Raw genomic sequence first — 25,002 nt, 5'->3', positions numbered from 1 at the left:
CACATACAAGTATTTATTTGAATTTCTAAAACTAGAATCAAAATATGGAATGCAACTGAATGAAGTTGCTCCAGTGAGTTCACAAGGCTTCTTAGCATTGCATTTTTCCTGTTTATTTTTGTTTAAAAGTATTACTGTGTTTAACAATCTAGAAAAACTTATCCTTAAGGTAGCCAAACATAGCATTTCTATAAATGCCAGAACATACTAGCTGTTGTACTGCTCATGCTACAAAAGCAATGAATTTTCCGGATGGCTGGTTGCATTCTGTAATATTGCAACAATCTTTGGAAGTTACAAAAGCACAGTTAATCATTATTGTTAGGAAGAAGAAAATTGTTTCCCATTGATTCACCCACCCAGGCCACACCACTTCTTATCTGTGCACACTTCCTGAAAACCTTAGTAATAGTTTTATAGTCTTATGACACATTGTGTAGATTTATAAAGAGTACAAAACACTCCTATATAATGTGGAATTTATTTTTACTTCTCTTCATAACAAAACTTAAATAAATGTTATGATAACAGAATAACATGTTGTGAGGCATAACAACAGATCAACTTATTCAAAACAAACATCAGCTTTTTTCCAAGAAGATCAATGTCATAACATGAACCCCTTGCCTATCTCATGATGCAAGGCTGGAAGGGATTATGTGCAACAATTTAGACAAGTAGAAAATATTAAAAATATTAAAAGGTGTCAAAAGGCTGATGGAATCTAAAGTTGGACTCTGGTCCTGATTGATTAAACATCTCCTATCTAAGGACAAGTCTTCTTTGAATATAGTAAATGCAATTGACTATCTGACCAAACTGATTTGTTTTTGTGGAGCAATAAATTGATCAGTAACCAGTGAGTTTAAAATGCAGAATTGAATAGTAGCTTGAAAAGGACAGGCTGTACATGTGGGGTTCAAAATTAATCATACATTTACTTCCTTTATGATTTTACGGTGAAGTTATGTAAAGTGAGTTTTTCTGCTAAATGGACATAAAATGTTAAAAAATCCATAATCAGTTTTGCATATGAAATTTTCAATACTGCCTATTTCAGCTCAAACTCGCTTGAAAAGAAAATTATAGATTAACATTTAAATCTAATTGCTTAATTAAATTAATTACATAATTATTAAAATGAAAGAAATATTGAATGATAATCCTACTGATTATCCACAGATACACTCTAAAGTTTGAACATCTTTTTGTATTATTTCTTTACATTGTCTTGGGTTCAAATTTGCAGATTGATTATATGCTGCAAATTTTAGTTTGAATAAATCAAATGGGCTTGTCGGTGTGTTTTTTCTACAAAAGTTTTTTTTTTTTTTTTAAGAGACAAATATTGGCTACTCATCCAAAACAAAGGCAAATCTCGCTTTAGATTTCGCTTTGCAGAATCCCATGCTTGGCATCAAACGTTGATGGTGAGCGCTGAACACTCTCTGCCGCTTGGTGGCAGCACTTGCCTCCGCCCCCTAAAGAAAACGTCAGAGGAAGAAGAAACCACCAGCAAGATATGCAAAAGTTTAGCCGGACTGTCAGTTCAATTCGATGATTTCAGAGAGAGGGATGGGGCCCACAGCAGGGAGACTGAGTTTCACTGTTTTCTTCGTTATTCTGCTGTCAGGATGCTATCGATGGGTGAGTGTGACTGAACGTTCCCCGGACTCGTGACTGTTCCGTGACTCAGCCTTGGCTACAGCTGTTGTTGTGATGTTTATTCGAGGCGGAGAACAAAACTGGATAAAGCTCATATAACCTAACGTATCTTGGAGCTAGCTTTTTCAACTTACTGGATTTATGCTAGTTTGAAATATGATTTTTAATGGTATATGTCAAGCCGCGTTGTCGTTATTGAAAGGTGATTGAAATCAATCGTTTCAGGGCGACGTGCTTTACTTTTTAAAAGACTGGTTGTACCGGTCGTTAGCGGCTGTCGAAACCTCTAATCATCAGAAAAGCAAAACTGCTTTTTAGGAAGAAGTTATTAAAACCTCAAAACACGAGTTTAATTGCTAGCTGAGTGAAACGCAACAGGGCGCGAGTTCACTGCTAAACATAGAATAACCAGGCGAATATTAAAACACCGTGTTGTTGCTGTATATTTCTGGAGATTGAGCACTGTTTTGATAACAAAAGGCAAATAAAACAAATGATTTCAGTGAATTAAATTGACTGAATTTAACGGCCAGATAATGTATAATCTCTTGTGATTACATACTGCCTACAAATTGATCTCTTAATATGACCCTAAACTTTGTATTATATAATGAACTATATAATACATCTTCAGTCTATAAAGTATACAATGATTTGTAGACTGAAGATGTTTGTTTTTTTATACATTTAACGATGGGCATCAGATGTTTTTGTTTTTTTTCCCAGTATTTGAAACGCAGATAAAATCAATGGGATGAGGATTGGTTCATCTCCAATAGAAACTACATCAAGGATGGCCATCCTTGTAGTTTAAATTCTTCAGACGGACACAACTCTTTTGTGTAAGAGTTACACAAAAGAATAAACAAAAATTTAACTAAATGCAAAAGCTGGATTTTGCACAGCTTTGTTGTCTGCCTCTTTGTTCCTCTAACTTATTTGCACCTCTTTACATGATGCTATTATTTCGAACCTCTGCAACGCACAGATCAATTTTGAAACAGAGCTAAAACATCTGAAATGTCATTAATCATTACTGTTTTAAGATAAGGTAAAAAAAAAAAAAAAACTGAAAAGAATTCTAGAATCAGCGCAAATATTGACTACCTGAAAGCTGCTGTGGGTAAGCAGAAAAGTTGAAGAAAACTCATGAGTATTTAGGCAGAAATTCTGTTTCTGCCCAAAGATCACTATGGAGACCTGTTTGGTAACCTAGATAAACATGACTTAGCAAATGGTTCCACAGTCCAGGAAACAGGAGCTGTCTACAACTTCATGCAGGTTGTTTTCCAGAAATAATGTCACCTGAATATCATCTGCTTGTGAATAAAACCCACAAAAATAGGACAAAGTTTAACTCTGAGTCTTGTCATAAAATAGTTTGTGGAGTAAGTGCATTAACTTCCCTAAAGATGACCTTCGCAAAAAATGCACGTGATGGCTCTGATGCTGAACAGGCAGATTAAAGAACATGTTTAGCTTTATTCTAACTCCTGTTGTTGACAGTAGGTTATCACATGTCACATTTCAAATCGATATGTAACATGTTCTGTGGTGGGTGTCACCCGCTTTTTCTAAGTCCTGTATTCCAAATCTATTTTGCAGAAGTGAAAATGTTATTTTTAGTATTCAAAGCATATGATATTCAAAAGACAGGAAATAAATTGTTGAAAGAAAGATAAAGTGCTTCTTTACCTATATTTCTGAAGAAGTTTTAAAGCCTAATAAACTAAGGTACATGACTCATTTTAGCCTTGGTAAAAATAGATTAAGTTTTACATAAATTAAAAGTTATTTCTCATCCACCAGCCAACATCCTGTTCAGCATTGCTCATAATTTTGTTTGTTTTGTTGTCTTGCTGTCAGGTTGAGGCCCAGCACTGTGTTTGGTATGGTGAGTGTGACGAGTCTGAAAAGGTTCCTGGCAAAAAATGCAACTGTAACTACACAGGTCCTCCTCGTCCACTAAACCCTGAAAGCTACGAGCTTCTAACGGTACGTTCACTACTGTAATGCTTTGCCTTTGTTGGTGATGGTCTGTTCAACTTTTCACATTTTGTTACATCACAACCACAATTTATTGGGATTTTATGAGAAGCTTTAGTTTCACTCTACCAGCTTTGTACGTCTAGCCAGATGTTTACCCATTCTTTGCAAAATCGCTCAGCCTCATTTAGTCTGCAGAGAGAGCATCTGTGTTCATCACTTTTCTTAGTCTTGCTACAGATGCTTCGCTGGATTTAGGTCTGGACTAAATCCAACGTTCAGACATGTGAAGAAGTTTTGATCTAAACTGTGCTGCTGTAGCTCTGACTCCATGTTTACGGTCAACAACATCCTGGTGAAGCATAAATCTTCACTTGAGCCTCAAGTCTTTTGCAGACTCCAATACATTTCCTTCCATTGCCCTGCATTTAGTTCCATCCATCTTCCAATCATTTTTGCTAAGCTCCCCTGTCCTGGCTCTCAAGAAAAAAACTTTCCCATATCATGATGCGGCTACCACCATCTTTCAGTTTTACATGTAGATCAAAACATAACATTCTTGTTATATTTGACTGGAACAGCTTCTTCCACATGCTTTGCTGTCACTCCTACATGGCTTGGCTTGTAGTAAACTGTAATGGAGACTTCTTATTGCTCCCTTTCAGTGATGACTTTGTTCTTGCCATCCTTCCAGCAAGGCTTGCAGAGCATGATTAGTTATATAGTTCTTTTGACACATTCTCTCACCTGAGCTTTGCATCTTTGCAGCCCCCACAGAGTTACCATGAGTGTCTTGGATGGTTCTGTAAATAATGCTTTAATACTGTCCTGCTTGGTCAGCTATGGGGGATTTTTTTTATCCGTCTGTTGTGTTCCTTGTTCCATGTAATGCTGTTTATTCTCCAATGTGCTATAACAAACCTTTGAGGCCTTCATGAAACATGTTTTTTCTTTGAAATACATACATTCTGAGTCTAGCACTGGATTTTGGGGTGTCAGGTGAAAGGACGGTAAGGGTTATGTACACCAGTGCATCACACTTTTCAGAATTTTGTTTACAAATAATGTTGGAAGCCATGTAGACAAATTGTGTATCGTTTTTTTTCCCCTGTACAATCGTGCAGTACCTTGTGTTGGTTCATCACATAACATTTCAATGATTGTAATGTGACAAAACATAAAAAGGCTCAAGAGTTGCAAATACTTTTGCAAGGGGTTGTATAAAAGTGTTTTTCACAGCCCGTGTTTTATATGTGCAGGAGCTCTGTCCGGGGTATAACTATGAAAACCGAAGTCTCTGCTGCAATGAGACCCAGCTGCGCACGCTCAAAGGGAGTCTCCAGCTGCCCCTTCAGTTCTTGTCTCGGTATGTTAGAAGATTAGCTGATGAAGCACATGACATTCTTACACCATTATCTTTGCCCTCCTGAAATGCTGGAGATAAATCTGTCAATATACTGTATTTTCTGGTAAAAATACAATATGTTGTTTCTTTAAGTATGCAAGGCTCCACAGATAGGGTTGCGGTTATCTGCAAACGTTAGCATGTTTTGTTGTTTGCCGCTTGTCTCGCTTCACTTCAAATTTTATTTTTTCACATTTTGCTTCTTTTATATGTACAAAGTTATGACAAAGCGTTTACTACTTCAGAGATTTCGTCAATCGTTGCTTTTTTTTAAAAATCACAGTTAATTGTTTCCGATCATCAAACTAATTTTGGTATCAGGTAAAAAAGATGAGCTCATGAGCAATGACTCATCCAGGTGGCCACAAATGAACTCTGGTTACTCTGATTTCTTCATCTGCACGCAGGTGTCCTTCATGTTTCTACAATCTGATGAACCTGTTCTGTGAGCTGACATGCAGTCCACATCAGAGTCAGTTTATGAATGCCACCAAGTTTAAGGGGCGTAATGTAGTAGAAGTGGAGTACTATATCGGAAAGACATTCGCTAATGGTGAGTTGTTCAGCTGTTGACATGAACATTTGGCTTTTATAAAAATTCTGCTGAGTTAACATGATTATTTCCTGAAGTTCAGCTCTCAGTCATGCCATTGGAAACTTCCTGTCTTAATGTTCTGCTTTGTGGCAAACTAGAGAAGACAGAAAGGAACTTATGAATCATATAATAGTTTTCTCTATATGATTTCTTCCAGCTATGTACAATGCTTGTCAGGATGTGCAGGCACCTTCTAGCAATGTGAAAGCCTTATCGTTGCTGTGTGGCAAGGATGCTCAAGAATGCAATGCAACCAACTGGATCCAATACATGTTCAGTATTGACAATGGCCAGACTCCATTTCCTATCATCCCTGTGTTCTCTGGTAAGCACCTCTTCATACCACTGATTGTCTTTACAGCATTCAAAACCATTACATGGGTTTGTTTCCTAAGGGAGATCTTCTGTTCCTATTCCAGATGTGGAGGTTTCCGGTTACACGCCCATGAACAACAAAACGTATGCCTGTACAGAAGGCTTAGAGGATGGTTCAGGTCCGTGCTCCTGTCAGGACTGCTCAGCAGCCTGCGGCCCCAAACCCGTCCCCCCGCCTCTGCCCTCTCCCTGGACCATCCTCGGCATGGATGCCATGTCGGTCATCATGTGGATCGCCTACATGGCCTTCCTGCTCATCTTTGCTGGAGTTTTAGTCGGGGCTTGGTGTTTTAGGTAACACGCTTTGGAGAGTAATGTGTGATGCTTATAATTTGATGCACATGTTTGTTCTGAACTGGTTGCTAACTGATGTGCAGGAAAAGGACCATCACATCAGAGTACGGCCCCATTTTGGACAGCAACAACCCACTTTCCCTCAATAGTGATAATCCTATCCAAGGTAAGGTCAAGTTAATAATTATTCATTTTGTTTATAGGTTTCTTTTTTTTTTATCACAGACTCTAAAAATCTTCTTATATTATAAACAATAGGTAGAAGCAACATGATAAGCAAATGATCAAGTTATCTATACTTTGTGAACCTTTCTGCATTTTCCCACATTACAGCCACAGACCTGAATGCTTTATTGTGATTTTATGGAATGAGCCAAATTAGAGGCCCTGTACCCATAATGTTCTTGATCTTTAAATGTTACACATATAACAAGATTTATTCTTCCTACTTTTGTTTTTCTCCTCTCAGAAAATGCATCGTGCTGTGAAACGCTGGGCGAACGCTTTGAGAATTTCTTGAAAACATTCTTCAGCTCCTGGGGTTCTTTCTGTGTTCGTCATCCATCCGTGGTCCTGCTGGGCAGCTTCGTATTAGTGATCGCTTGCAGTGGAGGCTTGGTCTACATGCGCATCACTACCGACCCCGTTGACCTTTGGTCGTCGCCCGCCAGCCAGGCTCGCCAAGAGAAGAACTATTTCGACGAGCACTTTGGACCGTTCTTCAGAACAACGCAGCTCATTATAACTACTCCCATCAATGGTACTGAAATCTACTCCCCGTATTTTGGAGGGTCAGATGTCCCGTTTAAAGCCATCCTGTTCAAAGACATCCTGCACCAGGTTGGTGGTTTAGGAAACAGTGAGCAACACTAATTCATTGAAACATCTTTCTGACATTTGGAAATAAACATCTGTTTTTGTTTTTGTTTTTTTTCTGTAAATGAAAACTAAACTGCAAGACTCTCTGCTACCTTTCCATCACAGTGAGGCAGAGAACTTCCAAAGGAAAAACTAAGCAAAACCTAAAATCTTTAGATAATCTTAAACTGTGGACTTAGTCTTAAAATGTGAACAACCACAGCTTAATCCTTGTCTCCGTTGCTCTGCTGTCTATACAAAGCATGACTGACACTAACACCTTCCTCCCTGTTCTGATTAGTTGTTTTTGACTGGGACTGGTGTATTTCTGCAGATGGCAGTAGGAAGAGGAAGAAAGTCCCTCAAATTATTTGTCTCATAGTAGACTGTCGAGGCGTAGTGACAGTTTTAACAACTATGTAAAAATCAGTTTTTATAAAAGTTATCTAAGACAGGTTTAATAAACTTTTTAAAATCAAGTTTAGATTCCAATTGCAATTTCCAAGCATTAAATCACCTACGTGCTTTATAATTATTCTTACAGCTCAAATCAGCTCTTGCAAAGGGCAGAAGAAGAGATAGTTTTAATATTTTGCACCTTGAATAGCTCAAATTGCATTTCTATTTTCATTTTGTTTATGTCAATGAAGTGCAACTAAGGTTTTGGAACTGTGGTTTCAAGTTTTTCTTTTCTTTCTATTTCTGCACTCATGTTTCTTTTCTAACCTCACTTTTCCAGGTGCTGGACCTGCAACTTGAAATCGAAAACCTGGTAGCTGAACACGATGGCAAAAACGTCACGTTGCAGGACATCTGCTTGGCTCCCCTGGCGCCATACAACAACAACTGCACCATCCTGAGTGTTCTCAACTACTTTCAGAACAGCCACGCGGTGCTGGACCACAGGAAAGGAGATGAGTTTTATGTGTACGCTGACTATCACAGCCACTTCCTCTACTGCGTCAGGTATTTATTTGTTTTGTTCAGTTTTTTGTTGTTGTTTTTTTATAAGCTGGCAATTTGTATTATGTTTGATCTTTCAATGTGATCTTCTCTTACATTACTGTCCTTATTTTGGAGAAGCGCTCTTTTAAAAACAGTTGTTCCTCATTGTGTTTTTATAGAGGAGGTACGCTTCGAACATTAAAAATTATCTGCAGACTGCCACTGATCCAGTTTGGTTTTGCAATTTTTCAGTTCACCTTTTGGTGTTTTTCAAGTAGACAACACAGTTTTCAAGTTGCAGCCATAGAATTTTGTTTCATTGGATTTTTTAAATTAACAAATAAATATTATTCAATTTTCAAAAGAAATTACAAATAAAAATCAGAAAAGTGTGGCATGCAGTTGGAACAGTTATCCATGAGATGTTTCAAATCTAGACATTGTTTTGTAACTTAACTGTGTTTTCAAAACTGTATTATTGATTTCTGCTGTGTTCTTGTTCCTTTTATTTTTATGATTAAAGAATATTTCACTGTTCCTTTACCAGCAGAATTGTTTAAAAAGCCATCCTGGCCAAGACTGGTAATTAGAAAACTCTGCATCAATACCAGTAGAGTTTGATTAATTTATATAACAACTTAATCAAAGTCTACATATTAGTTCCTTTGAGCATCAGAGTGGTTAAAAATTAAAGCTTATCTATGACTGATCTTCAGTATGTTGATCATGCAAAAGTCTTGCTCCCAAAATCACACGTCAATCAAACTGGCTCCTTTAGTTTCAGATAATCTAAAACCAGAGAGCAGCAAACTGAGAGGACTCTTTGTCTCTCTAGATGTTTGGTGCTGACAATAAGAAAAAAAAAGTTCTGGATGGAAAGTGAAAATTTGATAAGAAAAGAAAAGGAACATGTCCCAGATATTCTTGTTTCTTATGTGCCAGTGCTTAATGACGTTTCTTCTCCAATGCTCTCTAACAAGCTTTTGAAGTGGATTTTATTTAGGGGTATGTGAGTAGAGTTGATTCTATACAAACATCCTACCTTTCTTACATAAAACCCTAAAAAAATACAATGACGTTTTCGATGGCCAGGCACTACATATGATCTTTTTGATTTTCTTGCAAGCTTGGTGTCTTATTTAGTTGAATCATTTTTTTTTTCTTTTTGTTGATAAAGTTTTGAACCACCTGCTCCTTCAAGGGTATTTCTCTGTGATACATTTTCAGATAATGTATTCTAAACACTATTCCTGTTTAGAATAGTGTTTGCAGACTTCCTCCTTACCAGTCGTGTAGGTTTATTTTTTTCAATTCTGCAATTAGGGCTTCAGAGACTTTGTTGTTGCTGTTGTATTTAGGTTTTTTGTCCTAAACCCTTAATTACATGTGTTTCCCTCTTGCAGCGCTCCAGCATCACTCAACGACACCACTGTCCTTCATGATCCCTGCTTAGGAACCTTCGGTGGCCCAGTCTTCCCTTGGCTGGCACTCGGCGGTTATGATGGTAATTTTTTTATGTTTTTCAAAGTCTGTTTTGGACAGTTATGGGTGGTTGATAAAACTCATACATAAGCATATTTCTGTAAAACGAGTAGATTCATCTGAGGCCATAGGACTCGCTGAATCCTATGGAAATCAGACATTTGTTTTCAGAACATTTGTTTTCAGAACAACTGCATACAGTAGAGGGTGACTAACTCCAGTAAAAGTATTCTTTGTCATATTTTGTCACACTGCAACCACAATCTTGGGTGTTTTGGAGGAAAATTAGCATTCATCCAACACACACTCCCTTTGCAGTGTAGATGATATTATGACAGAGAGAAGCTGTTGATGAGAAAGAAAATTAAGATTTAATTTCTGCTTGTGAACATTTCCTTCTACTTCACAACTGTGCATATGTATTTTTTGGCTCAGTGACACAAAATCCCAATAAGACACACAGCAATGTGTGGTTGAGGTGTGACAGAATGTGAAAAAGTTCAGGAGTAACTTTGCAAGGCACTGTGACAAACTGTAGTTGATTCTTGTTTAGAAAGAGCAAACAAAGGAAACTTCAGCACCCCTCTGGTCATTCACCTTTAGCCCCTAACCCTAACCCAGTCCATAGCTTCGTTGCAGCGTTCGTCCATAGTTATGTCTTCATAAACCAAATCATACCTCTTTCCCAGATTAAAAAGTATGGAACTGTCAAGCTGCTGTTACCTGGTATTCTACTACTCACTGTGTCACACCTTTTCCAAAAGAAACAAAGGTGAAGGAGGCTCCACCCTCCTCCACCGTAAAAGCCTCATCTGCTCTGATTGGCCAGCTTTCCATGGGCTGATCACAAGGCACCGCCCATAACTTTTTAGAAAGCATTTAATTGGATACAAATAGAATCAATGGACTGAGTAAGATACTCAAAAATGTGAATCATTTGGCAGGAAATGGGAAAAAAAAACATTGATTACAACAAGTGACTCACAAACCTTAATATCTTGCATACACTGTAGCCAACAGACCATGCCATCGTCTGAACCAGTTCTTCACTTTACTCCCTTCTGGCCACAGATTCAAAACTGCAATGTGTGTTATGTCTGTGAAGGTGTGTATGTGTTGAATATGGTTTATGTTGTAATTTATATTTGTGATGTCACATTTTTGGTGAGAAGCCCAAGTTATATGTATCTACAGATTGGAATATGTAATGAGTGTTAAATAGATTATCTTTATGACTATCTCCAACTACCTTTCAAAAGAAAAATCCTAGATCTTTGTTATACCAATAAGCTGTGCAAACCTCAATTGATCCTTCAACAGGAATAAGAAGTAAAAAATAAATTGTGTTTTTGTACAGATATCAAAGTATTATTTGGTAAATCTAGATAAATCTAGATATGCTAATCATATTTATAAATTTTAACTATTTTATTATTTTAGAGTTCTTGTGGGCAGAAGCAATATAAACTGCACCTGTGGCTCATCAGGTCATTGTCTTGATTTGTTGCATTTGTTCTTTGAATTTTATTTTTAATTTTTTTCCATTATTTATTGGTTTTGCATATTTGTGATCTGTAGTTGAATGGTCAGTTTTAGACCAGTTAAGAAGTCAAAAAAATTAATTTGACAGTAAATATATGTTGTATTTCTTCAAATTACAGGGACAAACTACAACAATGCCACAGCTCTTGTGATCACTTTCCCACTCAACAACTACCTGAACGACTCGGTCAAGATGGGCCAAGCTCTTGCTTGGGAAAAAGAGTAAGATGACAAACCCTTTTGCCATCTTACTCTATACACTATACTTACACTATATTTTTCCATATAATATCTTACACTATATTTTTCCATATAATTTTGTTTATACAAATTGTTTAGTCTGTATGTGTTTGCCTTTCAGGTTCATCAAGTTCATGAAGAACTTCAGCAATCCCAATCTGACCATAGCCTTCAGTGCAGAGAGGAGCATTGAGGACGAGATCAACAGAGAGAGTAACAGTGACATCAACACCATCGTGATCAGCTACGCCATCATGTTTATCTACATCTCCCTGGCTTTGGGCCACATCCACAGTTTCAGAAGGCTGCTGGTAATGGGAGAAACCCTGACATGATGTCAGCATTTTAATCAGAGCTTTTGTTGCCACTTGCTGCCACGCATTGCTAAAATATTTTCAGATATTACACATCTTAGCTTGTCCTGCCTGTTTACTATGAAACAGCACGAGTCACGGTCACGTCTCTTGTTACTCATGCATGAAACTGATGTGGTGAAAAGCTGGAGATGATTCATTTTGGGGTTTTTTAATTGGTGCAGGTGGACTCGAAGATATCTCTAGGTATAGCTGGTATCCTGATTGTGCTCAGCTCTGTGTCTTCATCTCTGGGGATCTTCAGCTATGCGGGTGTCCCACTTACTCTCATCGTGATCGAGGTCATTCCCTTCCTTGTTCTGGCGGTAGGGGTCGACAACATCTTCATCATCGTGCAGACTTACCAGGTAAATGTTATCTTTTGTGCTAATATTTTACTAGCATGTATGAGAAATAATGTTTGTGTGTGGCTTCCTTTGAAAGAAGAGATGCTAAATTTGAAAATGTTTGCATTTGTGAACAGAGAGATGAGCGGATGCCTCAGGAAGAGCTTCACCATCAGATCGGCCGTATTCTTGGAGAAATAGCTCCCAGCATGTTTCTCTCTTCCTTCTCAGAGACTGTGGCCTTCTTCCTGGGTGAGATGAATCTGCTGCTTAATGAGTGCAACATACTCATTAAACTGTTGGGGCTTTTACTGGAGAAGCAAGCCCATTGTAGTACAGATCCTCCACTATGCTTAACATTCAGCATGCACTGCTTTTCCACTTATCCATTCTGTGTTTCAAACAAAACCCAACTTCAGTGTTTTTGCAAAAAAGGTCAGTCACTGTCCCATCTGACCAAAGCAAATGCTTTCATTTTAAACTTCCAGTTTACCAATCTCTATTTAAGGTTTGCATAGGAACCACTGCCAACCTATTCGCATTTAGATAGCATGCTGTGGTTGCTATTGAGATTTTATAACTTCCCGCCTTTGGTGCAGCTCTCCAATGAAATTGGGTCTTCATGTTTATGGATCAGGGATCACAAAGAGCCAAGAGTCACTAATTGGAAATACCTAGAAATTCTTATTAGCATAAAAAAGAAAGCATAAATGAAACAAAACATTTTTATTTTAAATGAGTTGTTAACAAGTGATGTCAAGAATTTACCCAGTCATGCCAGGGTTCTTTTTTACAACCTTAATTACGCTTGCAAACATTTAAATGTGATTTATCTCTAAAATTTTCAGTGAAAATCAGATACTCCTTTAAGGCATTTTTCGCATTTTTGCCAGAAGTGTCAATTATGATCTTGTCAGCAGAAATTGATGAAATATATCATATCACACTGTTATATCTCTGCATTTGGTGACGTTGCAGATGGATTTATGGATCGTTGGATCCAAAAATTGGATTATGATGTGTTTATCAAAACAAAAACGTAAAAACCTATCTAAGGTGAACCTGTCCACACATTTTTGACAAAAACGTGTCCTAATTATTTGACTAAGCAAAAATCCTTAAAGACTAAACTGTAAACGTTTAAGCTTAGACTAGACTAACAAAGTTGGATTTTAAGAACCAGAATGACGCGTTCAACAGATGGATTGCTTCATTTTTCTGCTGAACCTCAAACTTTTTTTTTTTCCTGTTATCTTCAAGGTGCCCTGTCCAACATGCCGGCTGTTAGGACTTTCTCTCTGTTTGCTGGGTTGGCTGTTTTCATTGATTTCCTGTTGCAGATCAGTTGCTTTGTCAGCTTGCTTGGCTTGGATGCCAAAAGACAGGAGGTAAGAGTAAAGGAAACTTTTCTTTGTTGTTGTCTTTTTATTCTAGATGCAAAAAAAAAAAGAAATTAATACAAAAATGTGATTTCTTTTAGAGCAACACAAAATATGGAGGGTATGATTACTTTCTAGGCAGTGTAAATCATTTGGCAGTTATTTTTCTTCTAGCAATCTATTTTTTAACTGCCAAATGCTTTTTGTATTGTTTTTGAGTGTGACCATATTACTTCTGAGCATAACGTGTTTGTTTTTTTTTTTCATTTGACATTTGCAGTTAGATTTGAGTAAAAGTCAGAATACCGTTTAAGCACAAACTCTGGTGGTTTAGTGGTATTTTTCTCTACTTCCTCATTTCCATGTCAGCTGTGTGTCCTTTAATTTCTTTTGAGGTCATTTGTCAAGAATCGTTCTCCATAACCAAACTGTCGAGTTTGGTTTATTTAAGACATTAAATAGCATTTTAGCAGTAATCAATGATGGCATATTGCTATGCATCATAAAGTTACAAATTATTCCAGGCTTTATGAGTAATGTAATCGTTTTATTTTTTTAATCAGATTTGGAACAAGCTTTTTACTTGGAGGGAATTTCATTTTTTATTCTACTTTTTGGAAGTACTTTTTAGTGATTTCTTTTATGAAATTCTCTATGAAGAAGTAATGTGCTAATATATTTATTATCTGAAACTTTATAATCTACAAATCACACTAAATGTGAACAGATTTATCTGCAAAGACTTCACATTTCCTTATTCCAGATCTCCTGGCCTGTTCAGCATGTGCAATAATAATTTATCTTTAGCAACAGGGTCTTCGTTACACTACACTGTCTAAACACTGCAGTGTGTCTGTTATGTTTAAAAAGGGGAATCGACTTGACATCTGCTGCTGTGTGAAACTGCCCGAACGTCAGGAAGCCAAGACAGAAGGCTTCCTCTTCCGCTTTTTCAAGAAAGTCTATGCTCCATTCATCCTTAAAGAGTGGGTTCGACCGATCATTGTGAGTCACACCTCAGTAACCATGCCTGGCTTCCTGTTTTAAATCCACCAATGAGTCAAAAGTGGAGCATAGTTGTTTTTTAAGTGGATGTGACTGTCTTGTTCCTGTCGACAGGTGGCGGTGTTTGTGGGTGTTCTGTCCTTCAGTATTGCGGTTGTCAATAAAGTGGAAATTGGACTAGACCAGAAGTTATCTATGCCTGATGTAAGTTTTTAGTTTTTGTCATATTTTTCTTTCTGACCATTTCTGAGTGCAGACTTTTAGTTCATGCAATTAAGCCAAAGCTATATTGCTTTACTCTTTATTAAACGTATTCACAACCATGAAATGTAATATCTTGTCACGTTGCAAACTAAATTTTCAACTCAAAGAAGTTCATCCTTGTAAAGTGGAACAAAAATTAAATATGCCTTTCAAAATCAATATCAAATGAAAATCTTCATCCATTTGCATTCTGCCTTGCTGAGACAATTTTTGCATAACATTTACAGCTGCACGTCTTTTGTAGTGAATGCCCGACCAGGTTTGTACATCTGGAGACCAAACATTTTGCCTTGTCTTCCTTACAAAAGACCTTAGCCTAAGCCATGGATCCGCAGCTCCTCCAGACTTTCATTTACGTATCACTATAGTTTTTACTGAAAAAACTAAAGTGTTTAAAGCTTGGGATATTGTTTTAAAGCTGCATTGATTTTACAGTGTCCTCAAGTCTAAATCCTTTTCCTCTCGTCTGCTGTTAATAATTAAACCCACTATAAACAGTTTATTCTGACAACTCATTTCTTTATTTAGGACTCGTATGTTCTGGATTACTTCAAGAACCTGAGCGAGTACCTCCACACCGGAGCGCCGGTTTACTTTGTAGTGGAGGATGGACTTAACTACAGCAGCCCAGAGGGCCAAAATTCTGTGTGTGGAGGAGTGGGATGTAACAACTCCTCTTTGGTGCAGCAAATCTATTCAGCCTCACTTATCAGCAATTAGTAAGTCAAGATTGTAAAAACTTTCAATACTGTATGTAAAACTGATTAGGTCAGCTGTTTATATTTAGAAAACTTCAAAAACTGCTTATCTCATTTTATCGTTGCATAATCTAACTACTTTCACTTTTTATTTGCTCCCAGCACAACTATAGCTTATACACCATCGTCTTGGCTGGATGATTACTTTGATTGGGTGAAGCCTCGGTCAACCTGCTGTCGCTTCTACAACAACACTGGAGCTTTCTGCAATGCCTCAGGTACGTTTTTATCCAGCGTCCGTGCACCAAACTAACGTCTAGTGGATTCAGAGATCAGAATGTAAAAACCAGCATTTATCAAGTTCTTTTTGTGTGGAAAAATACTTTTTGTCAAATATCTTAAACCAGTAAAATATATTTCGAAGGCAATCATAAACTTTTTGGTCCTTTCTTCTTTGCTTTTCTTTTTCTTCGACTCTTTGTTTTTTAAAATTTTTCTGTTCTTCTTCTGTTATTATTTTCTTACTGTCTTCTTCCTTCCCTCCTTTCTTGTCTCTGTTTTCTTTCCAGGTTCCACATTTAAGTATAAATAGAAATACCTGGTCTTGAATTCATCTTAGGCCAGTCATTTATTTTCTCAAATCCTTTGAATACAGATTAACGTGTTTCTAAATCTATTCACTAGTTGTGAACGCGTCCTGTGTTTCCTGTCGGCCCATGACTCCGAGTGGAAAGCAGAGACCTGAAGGCGAAGACTTTATGCGCTTTCTGCCCATGTTCTTGTCCGACAATCCTAACCCTAAGTGTGGAAAAGGGTAATTGATCACATGTATTGTAGAAAAGCACTTCTTGTGTCCTTAAATCCTTTCGCTTTAACTTTTTCTATACCCTCTCCATTAATCCTCTTCAGCGGCCATGCAGCTTATGCCACAGCAGTCGATCTGTATCCCAACAACACGGGCGTCGGAGCGACTTACTTCATGACATACCACACCATCCTAAAGGAATCTCCAGACTTCATAGATGCCTTGAAAATGGCCCGAATACTGGCCAACAATATCAGTCAGTCCATGGATCACAAAGTCTTTGCCTACAGGTATATTTTGCTGATGAGCTGCTCTGTTTTTGGATGATATGTTTTTGTCTGTCATACTTAACATCTTTTGTTTTTTTGTTTTTGTTTGTCTTTGTAACAGAAATAAAATACAAGCTTATTTACAGAGGGTGTCAATAATTCTGGCTTGTATGTTTCAGAAGTATCTTTTGGAAAATTGTTTTTTCTTGCAATGGCATTACATTACAGAGGTTTTGCTGGTTTTTAGTGACTGCAAAAACTCAGGCAGTCAGTGAGAACATACAGGTTACAGATAAACCCAGGAGCCAATATTTGACCAGGACTTTCATTGGAGCTCATTTACATTACCCCAATGCCCCTTCTACTTTATATGAGGGCTGAAATTTAGTTAAAAAGCTGGTGTGGAGACAGTCTTTCAGCTGGGTGGTAAAATATAACTAACTTTCTACTGAAAGGTGCCTTGACCGTTATGAATCCTACAATATATCGTTTCTGTTTTACTCACTATGTACTCACTCATTAATGCTTATTAATGTTTTCTTTCTTTGCAGCGTCTTCTACGTGTTTTACGAGCAGTACCTCACCATTGCCTACGACACGGCTCTGAATTTGTGTGTGTCGCTGGGGGCCATATTTGTGGTCACTACAGTGCTGCTGGGCTTTGAGCTGTGTTCGGCGCTGATGGTCAGCATCACCATTGCCATGATTCTGGTCAACATGTTTGGCGTCATGTGGCTGTGGGACATCAGCCTCAACGCAGTGTCTCTAGTGAACCTGGTTATGGTGAGAGAAAACAAAAATTCAGCAATTTTTCAAAGGGGCCTCAATGGGAGAACAAAAGTTGTTGTTTTTTTCCGGTCAGGAGAATTACTTTGGGAATATTTAGGTGTATGAACTCTAGCACTTCCAGTATAAGGAGCTCATTGACTTGAGGCATAGTGTTATGGTGGCATGGTAAGCAATATTGTTAAAGAATGGAAGCATGTAGGAACAGCTACAATGCCGCAAAACTCATTTTGTGTGCTTGTCTGGCTAAATTGTGATTATTAAGGTTAGTTAGTGACTTTAAGTTAAAGTGTGCTTGGGTTATGCAACAGGGCAATACTCTGTACAACAACAGGAAGTCCACCTCTAAAGAAAAATATGGTTTCAGAATGACTTAATCAAATTCTGGATAGGCTGCTTAGGCTTGAATATGCTCCAATATGTTTAAATAATTCTACAAAGAAGAGTAGACCAAAACTACTCTTCTTTCTTCAGTTAATCTTTATGATATGAATATTTGTTTCATCTGAAACCCTTTATGTGACAAAATAAACAGAGGAAATCTACAGTATAGAAAATGTGTATAAAGTGAAACCCTCTCACTTGATGCACTTTGTTCTGAAAATGTCACATGAACTGTTATGATGCCAAGTCGTGTCAGAATGACCAAAAAAGAAACTAGAGTTTACCCCACCTTGTGAAAGGAAAAAGCAAATGTGTGACTTTCTTCTGTTCTAAATTGTATGTTTCTTTTCTTGGACTTGCAGAGCTGTGGAATCTCCGTGGAGTTCTGCAGTCACATTGTGCGAGCGTTTTCAGTCAGCACGAAGAAGAACAGAGTGGAGCGGGCGGAGGAAGCCTTGGCTCATATGGGCAGCTCTGTAAGTTGAAGCCTCCGCCATTTTAAATACACAACAGGAGGTTAATTCTGTCAAAATGTCTTTGTCTTGTGTTTTAGTTTTATCTTAAATTTATTTCTATTTTTGTATTTTTCTTAAATCTCAACAGGTGTTCAGTGGGATCACATTAACAAAGTTCGGAGGGATTTTAATCCTGGCATTGTCCAAGTCGCAGATCTTCCAGGTCTTCTACTTTAGGATGTACTTAGCCATCGTGTTGCTGGGGGCAACGCACGGCCTCATCTTCCTCCCAGTTCTTCTAAGCTATATAGGTCAGTAATGTTACACAACAAGCAATATATAATATACTTCACAATAAAAACATGAGATTGTATCTAGTATTTTTAGTGTAGTTTATAGCGCAAATATCTTGGTATATTTGAAATAAGTCCATAACTAACTTAAAAGTAACTTTTCAGCAAGATGTAACAGCTTATTTTAAATAAACAATTCCTTAATACTCACAAAGTGCTAGTTCTAAAAACAAGACATTTTCACCATGTTACAAGTGAAATAATTTAAAACATTTTTATCAATATTAAAAGGGGGTGAGGGGCTGATGGATAATTTTGACCGCCTGTGTGAATTGAAGTAAATCCCTATTATACAGAAACATAAGCCCCAAAGCCATTGAATTTGTTCATCAAGTGATAATCCACCCATTAAAAAGAAATCTGTAATTTAATGATCATGAATGGTGTATGTACATTTTCTGCCTGGACAGTATTGACCTGGGTGATTTACTTACTTACTTACATTTTGATCCTCTCCAAAGGTCCGTCGGCGAACAAAGCGAAGGTGTTTGCCGCTAACCAGCGCCTCGTCGGCACAGAAAGGGAGCCCCTCATCAAAAATTAGCCGGCTAACAACAAACTAATTAACTAACTTCCTGTGAGGGACTTCTTCCAGGGTGTGAGCTCGAGCTGCTTCTGCAACCACTGACACACTCTTCATCATCCCAGCTACTATGCGTGGATCTAACTCAGGAATGATATCAAAAATGAGGAACGCTGAAGGCCAAGTCCACAAGCACAAGTAGATTTCTCCTTAGAGGACATAAGACATAAAAACAGTTGCCCTCCTCTTCTGCTTTGTCGTCGTCGTCGTCATCATCGTTGACCGTCTCACACTGCAGGGCAAGGCTTTAGCATCTGCAGATGGAACAACACACCAAGGAACAGACACTTTGATGGAGAGGAGAAGGTAAACCCTCCACCTGCTGACATTGAGATGAGCGATTTGTTTTGAGAAGATACAACAGGGGAAAATCTGGTCAGTTTTTATAAAGATGTCCAGACCAGATTAATCATATATGAAATGAAAAAGTTGGTATTATAATACATTTATCAAATGGAACTAGTAACAGCGGGGACTCTTCCTGCAATACCTGGAAAACTCATCTCCTTGCTTTGTCATTACACAGGTCAGCTTTTTCCTGAACAGCTCGTAGCAATCAAACAGTGACGCTTTTAGACACATCGACATCTATGTCAGATTGGTGATGCACAAAATACCTCCACTGATCAGGATACATTATTTCAAATGTATACTCAATTTTTCTTTTTATTTATTTAAAAATCAGATGAAAAACCAAAAACAATTTTCAGGTACATACAGTCGGCCCCGTACATGCTGCTTCACGTCTTCCTTCCCATGTGTTCCTGGATTTTTATTTATTTCGTTTACAATATACAGCAACAAGTTTCACTTTAAAATGTGCCGATATAGAAGTATCCTTTTTTTCTCAAGACTATGTAGGGCTGAACGGTTCTGATTGGTGTGTATCTGATTTGCTTTGTGGTTACTGAACAAAACAGTTGTAGCATTATAAATGACAGAGGATAAAAAATATATATATAACTGGAAAAAAGCTAACAGGACTAACTAAAATTTGCTCTATGGACATTGCAGTTACTGCAGTTTTGAGATTTACTTTAAAACTATTGTTTCAACTTTCAGCGTTGCTTTTCTGTATGTTATTTGGAACCTCTTCTAGCAAACAGTTAGTGGTCCCTTTAAACAAACGAGTGTTTCCAGTTAATTTAAGCATAATGTGACTAATCAGAGCTTTACATTGTTTATATTTCCCACCATTACCTCAACACGTCTTGACATTGTTGGTATTTGTGTTCTGCTAAAACAGTAAACCATTCCTTGTTTTTATTACTTAGTATAGATGGAGTAATAATTTGCATAAAAAGAGAAAAGCTGCAGGTGAATGTGCAAAAGACAAAAAAAAAAACAATTTTGGTATATTTGCCTGTTGTTGAATCCTGTCTGACATTGGAAAAAAACAGATGAAGTAAAACATGGGATACTTTAGTTTTTAACCATTTTTAACATTTATTAAATGACTCAATAACAATGCAAAGCTTGTTTTTGTGTTTTTTATGGACTTTTGTTCTGATATCTTTATATGTTTGCGTTACTTTGGGGTTTTAAAAGGTTTACATGCGTAGCCCCACTAAAACGTTTTAGTTTGGTAAATGTTGACCTGTTGGAAGCTTATTTTCCCTGCTGCATGCAGTTCACATTGACTGACGTAGTTGAGTCTAACCACAGCGTGGCGCCTGACCCCATTCACTGAGAAGAGCTTGCATGATCGCCGAGTAATGCTAGTGGGAGTGACCTCATTTTTCTCACTGTAAGAGAGGCTGGCAGTGCTTTTACTTTAATTTTCTGCAGGGAAGCAAGTGTTTTTACATCACTTATCTGCAGAAATATATTTCTATAAGTCAGTTTCAGCAATCCAATTGTTCTCCATGATAACTGGTCACCCACTTGTATTGCTTCCCCAAACCTTGAGAGGCTGTCGAGTTGCTCACATCCCATCCGAAAGTTGCTGCCAAGTTGAGACCTGTCCACTTCCTCTCTGCATTTGTTGTTGTGACTGTCTGCTCAGCCCTGTTGTCACACAACCCCGCAAGCTCATGACTTATTTATCCTCCTCCCCCGTGGGAGCGGGACTGTCCTTTCAGTGTGACTGAGAGATTAAAATATTAATTTCCTCCGCAGGTCTGCGGCGCTGTCTACAGGAGAAAATGTGCAGGTTGCCAGAGTGCTATTATGTAAGAAGGGAGAGGCTCCCCACTCTCTCTTGACTCTGACCTGTTCTCTATCTTCCATCAAGGCTCAGACACACTGAACAGAGGAGGGTATTCTAGTTCAGTGAGGCATGAAAAACACTAAGAGCAGAGGAGGAGAGAAACACACGGCATGGGGAGTGCAGTCTTTGCCGACATGAGAAATGAAAGTATTAGAAAGTGCCACTTTTGCTTAAACTTATGTACAAAGAGGATTTTTTTAAACAATAAGTAACAAAACTATAATTTAAGACTTGCATATTAGTTTTATCACAAATTACATCCCACACACAATGAAAATAAGCCAACAGTTTTATGATTTTATGGGGTTTTTCCCCCCAGTTTTATAATTTACCCTCTAATACATTATAGAACATCAGATCTAAGCTCACATATGGGTTGTGTTTACTCCCACCTTCATAGGACGCAGTCATGTTTTAGTTGTTTCATTCCAAGATCCATCAATAAATAAGTATTTGAAGTGTTGTCTGCTTTGTGTCAGTGGTTTTCAGTTTCGCTGGGCTCAGTTGAACCTTGGCTTGGAACAAAAGGGATTAGGTAGCCGCCTTGTGAGTGGATCAGATTTTCAGGTCCACCTGCAGTGCTTTACCCCCTGCTGAACTCAGACCCGCTTCAGAAAATCAATTCAGTTTCTGCATGATAGTGGTGGATTTAAACCAGAAATCAACTAATAATGTTTTTTTTTTTTTTTTTTTTTTATGAACAGCAGCTAAATAGACACAGGAGCAATGTTTACAAACTGTGCAAGATAAAAAAAAAAAAATCTCCTGAGTCACTGTATTGTAACAAGAACGGTTCAAAAATGCCATTTCAGTTGTGTGTTGTTAATTTAACATGAAGAGCGATGGACTTCTCGCAACCCTGGAACAAATATTTTCACAACGAGGATCACTTATGTGTGACCTGGACTCAGAAAGGGCTGTCAATAGCCTCCTTTATGAGAGTGAGGTGGAATTAGGCCCTCAATAGAGTGGGACTAAGCCATGTATGGTGTTGGTCCACCATCGGGCCCGGCTTGTTTGTTTTGAAGGCAGCACGGGACTGGTGTGACTACGGTGTTTACGTTGGATGTGTGTGAGGTTGAGGACAACTCCCACCTGGTGAGAAACTGACCTCTCAGATTGCATCAGAACAACAGGTGCAATCATTTCCAGTACAATCCAAACGAATATGTCTGATGAAACCAATTCACGTTTAAAGTTTTTACAAATAGAGAATGTCAAAACACCCGCAAACTTTGAAGATCTATAAATAAAAATCTGTAATTGGCTCGTTGACCATGAATTACAAAAAAGTTTTTGTCGTTGAAATAAAAACAGCAAACTCATTTTGACATTTGTTTGTTCACTTTCTCCCTGATCTCTCACCCGATCCCGGCGTTTTCTCTTGCAATGAGTTCCAAGAGTCAAGCTGTTCACAGGAACACAGAAGCTTCTGAGAAAATATTTGAAACCAAAATTCCGATTGTTTTTTTCTACTAGTTTAATTTTCTGATTTGATTTGTTGTAATAAGAAAAACAATGAAGACTTATTAGTAGTTCTTGAAGTGTTTTTTTCTACAATTTGTTACATTACAGACACAAACTTCAATGCACTATATTGGAAAATTAGATGACAGACCAATGCATAGTGGCGCATAAAGTGGAAGGAACATGAGACATGGTTTTTATTGAGCGATTACCTGAAAGAACCACCTTATGGTTTACGACCATTATAGCAGTTTTGCACATCCTAAGATACAATTTGCACCATTTATTAGATCAGTAAATTCATAGAAATGAGAGGTTCTGTGTATTGAAACTCTCTAATCCTGGCACAGATTAGTCTAGACTTTGACTTTGCCATTCTAGCACATGAGAGCATTTTAATCTGGACCATTCAAGTGAACTTCAGGCTATGCATTTAATCCTATATTGAGCTTCATGTGTCTTATCACCGAATCTGACCACCTTCTCTGTCGCTGCTGAAGAAAAGCATCTGCACGTCATGATGCTACCACCACCATATTTTACCTAAAGGATGGTGATTCAGGGTGATTCATGCTGTTGACACAAGTAAAAAATTGTCACTGTCATGGGATTGATAAGCATTCATTCAGAGCCACATTGGAACAGGTATGATTAAGAAAGATGTGGGGGAAGAAAAACGTTCCAGTTTAGCAGACAGACTTCTTGGACCGGTTCAGCCTGAAGTTAGGCAACATTGTAGCTGAAAACTGACCTGATCAGGAGCTGGTTTGACCAGGATACTTAGTCTCCGTGGAAAAAACATCCAGTCAGATGTTACACTGATGTGATAAACATAAATGTACAGTATGTGTCTATTTTAGAATAATTGAGACATATGACAAACTCCTTTAAATCTTCACCTCTCCAGGCTTTAAATGAACAAAGTTCAGGGTGTGTATCTCAGTGGCCTCAGGGTGTGAATGGCCCTGACTGGGTTCCTGGATCCAAATACAAGTAAAGATGTGGTTTTGCCTTCACAAGTTATCTTACATGTAGTTTTACAATAGTTAGTCCACATTTTGGCACATATAATTTTATTTATTTTTTGTTCTAAAAAATATTTTTGTTTAGTTTTGAGTTCTTTGTCTTTGGCTGCAGGAGATTGGTTAAGTTTTGTGGTCAAATAATTTTCCCAAATGCTTTCTCTCCTTGTAGAATGCATTTTGCTTTGTTTTCATTTCCAGGTAAAGTTCTTTTTTTTAACATGTCCACTGCTATATTTTCTCTCCCTGTATTCATGCAAAACCTTTGTCTTCCACCTTCAAAGAACTTCTTGACAGACACATGTAAGTGAGGCTGAGTCCCCTCTACTGTCTTACCCACTAACTTCAGATAGTTACATAAACTTTCAGGTTTTTTTTTTTGATTCACTAAATGGATTAGTACATTCCTAACTCTCTGCCATTTGAACTCTTCACACTATTAAGCTGCTCTCCCACCCTCAGGAAAAGAAAAGATTTAAATTGTAAAGAAGAAATTGAGCGTTTGCTGAAGCTTTACCTAAACTTTAAATGGGCTTGTCTTCAACATTGAACACCTTACAACACTTTTTGAAAACCTGACTGTCATCTCTCTGCAATCTTCTCAAAATTTATTTAGGAAAGCTACTGTGAACCCTCATGAAGTAATGAATAATTATGAAGAGGAAGGCAAATTATACATCCATGCTCTGTACCTGTACAGAGCAACACATAGAAAGGTTTCCAAGCTTGTGCGCATTAAGATTTAAGGGCTATTTAGAATGACCAGCTAAGCTAACATGTTTATTTTGGAAGTTCCCAGGGAGAACCCACACATGTACAGTGACAACATACCATCTCCATGCAGAAGGATTCATACAATTCAAAAAGACTTTCAAGCTTTTTTAAAAAAAACTTTATTATGGTTAAGAACCCTGCAAGTGTTTTGGTGTATGTCTCTGTAACCTATACACATCTACAGGCTGAAATAGTTTCCTGTTGTTTGCAAAAAACATGATGCATAAAGTTATTATACACATATTTATATAAATATGTTGGATGAACTTCCATCTGTATCCAGAAATATTCAATTTAGTATGGTTTCATATTTACCTGCCTAATGATGAGCTTCAGTCCCCACTGAAGAGAAGCATTCTTGCAGCGCGATGGTATCACCACAGTGCTTCACAGCTTGGGATGTTGCGCTCAGAGAGAAGTTATTTTTCTGCCACACAAAATTTTGTAAGACCATAAAGTATA

General features: G+C 37.7%; 1 protein-coding gene across 1 annotated transcript; it reads left to right on the top strand.

Annotated features, from left to right (window-relative positions):
- The first annotated feature begins 1,508 nt into the window (after positions 1-1,508).
- On the top strand, positions 1,509-20,542 carry npc1 (Niemann-Pick disease, type C1). The gene is made up of 25 exons (XM_055033697.1): positions 1,509-1,647; positions 3,532-3,660; positions 4,911-5,017; positions 5,464-5,609; positions 5,809-5,976; positions 6,071-6,320; positions 6,404-6,486; positions 6,790-7,160; positions 7,918-8,144; positions 9,527-9,627; positions 11,267-11,369; positions 11,509-11,698; positions 11,926-12,108; positions 12,225-12,339; positions 13,348-13,475; positions 14,337-14,471; positions 14,586-14,675; positions 15,264-15,454; positions 15,596-15,711; positions 16,118-16,247; positions 16,343-16,528; positions 17,059-17,290; positions 18,040-18,153; positions 18,281-18,443; positions 18,947-20,542. The coding sequence occupies exons 1-25, from the start codon at positions 1,558-1,560 to the stop codon at positions 19,027-19,029; spliced, it is 3,831 nt and encodes a 1,276-aa protein (XP_054889672.1). The 5' UTR covers positions 1,509-1,557; the 3' UTR covers positions 19,030-20,542.
- The last annotated feature ends 4,460 nt before the right edge of the window (positions 20,543-25,002 follow it).

This window comes from Poeciliopsis prolifica, unplaced genomic scaffold (genome assembly GCF_027474105.1).
Source record: "Poeciliopsis prolifica strain line A6 unplaced genomic scaffold, Auburn_PproV2 SCAFFOLD008, whole genome shotgun sequence".
Lineage (NCBI taxonomy): Eukaryota > Metazoa > Chordata > Actinopteri > Cyprinodontiformes > Poeciliidae > Poeciliopsis > Poeciliopsis prolifica.
Note: the sequence above shows the minus strand (reverse complement) of the source record. Positions and strands in the feature narration are given on the sequence as shown.

Bases quoted from the DNA above. Each gene is read 5' to 3' on its own strand.
- npc1 (XM_055033697.1), top strand. From the start codon at position 1,558: ATGATTTCAGAGAGAGGGATGGGGCCCACAGCAGGGAGACTGAGTTTC. The intron at 17,291-18,039 runs GTGAGAGAAAAC...TTGGACTTGCAG, and splicing joins CTCTAGTGAACCTGGTTATG to AGCTGTGGAATCTCCGTGGA. The intron at 18,444-18,946 runs GTCAGTAATGTT...TCCTCTCCAAAG, and splicing joins AGTTCTTCTAAGCTATATAG to GTCCGTCGGCGAACAAAGCG.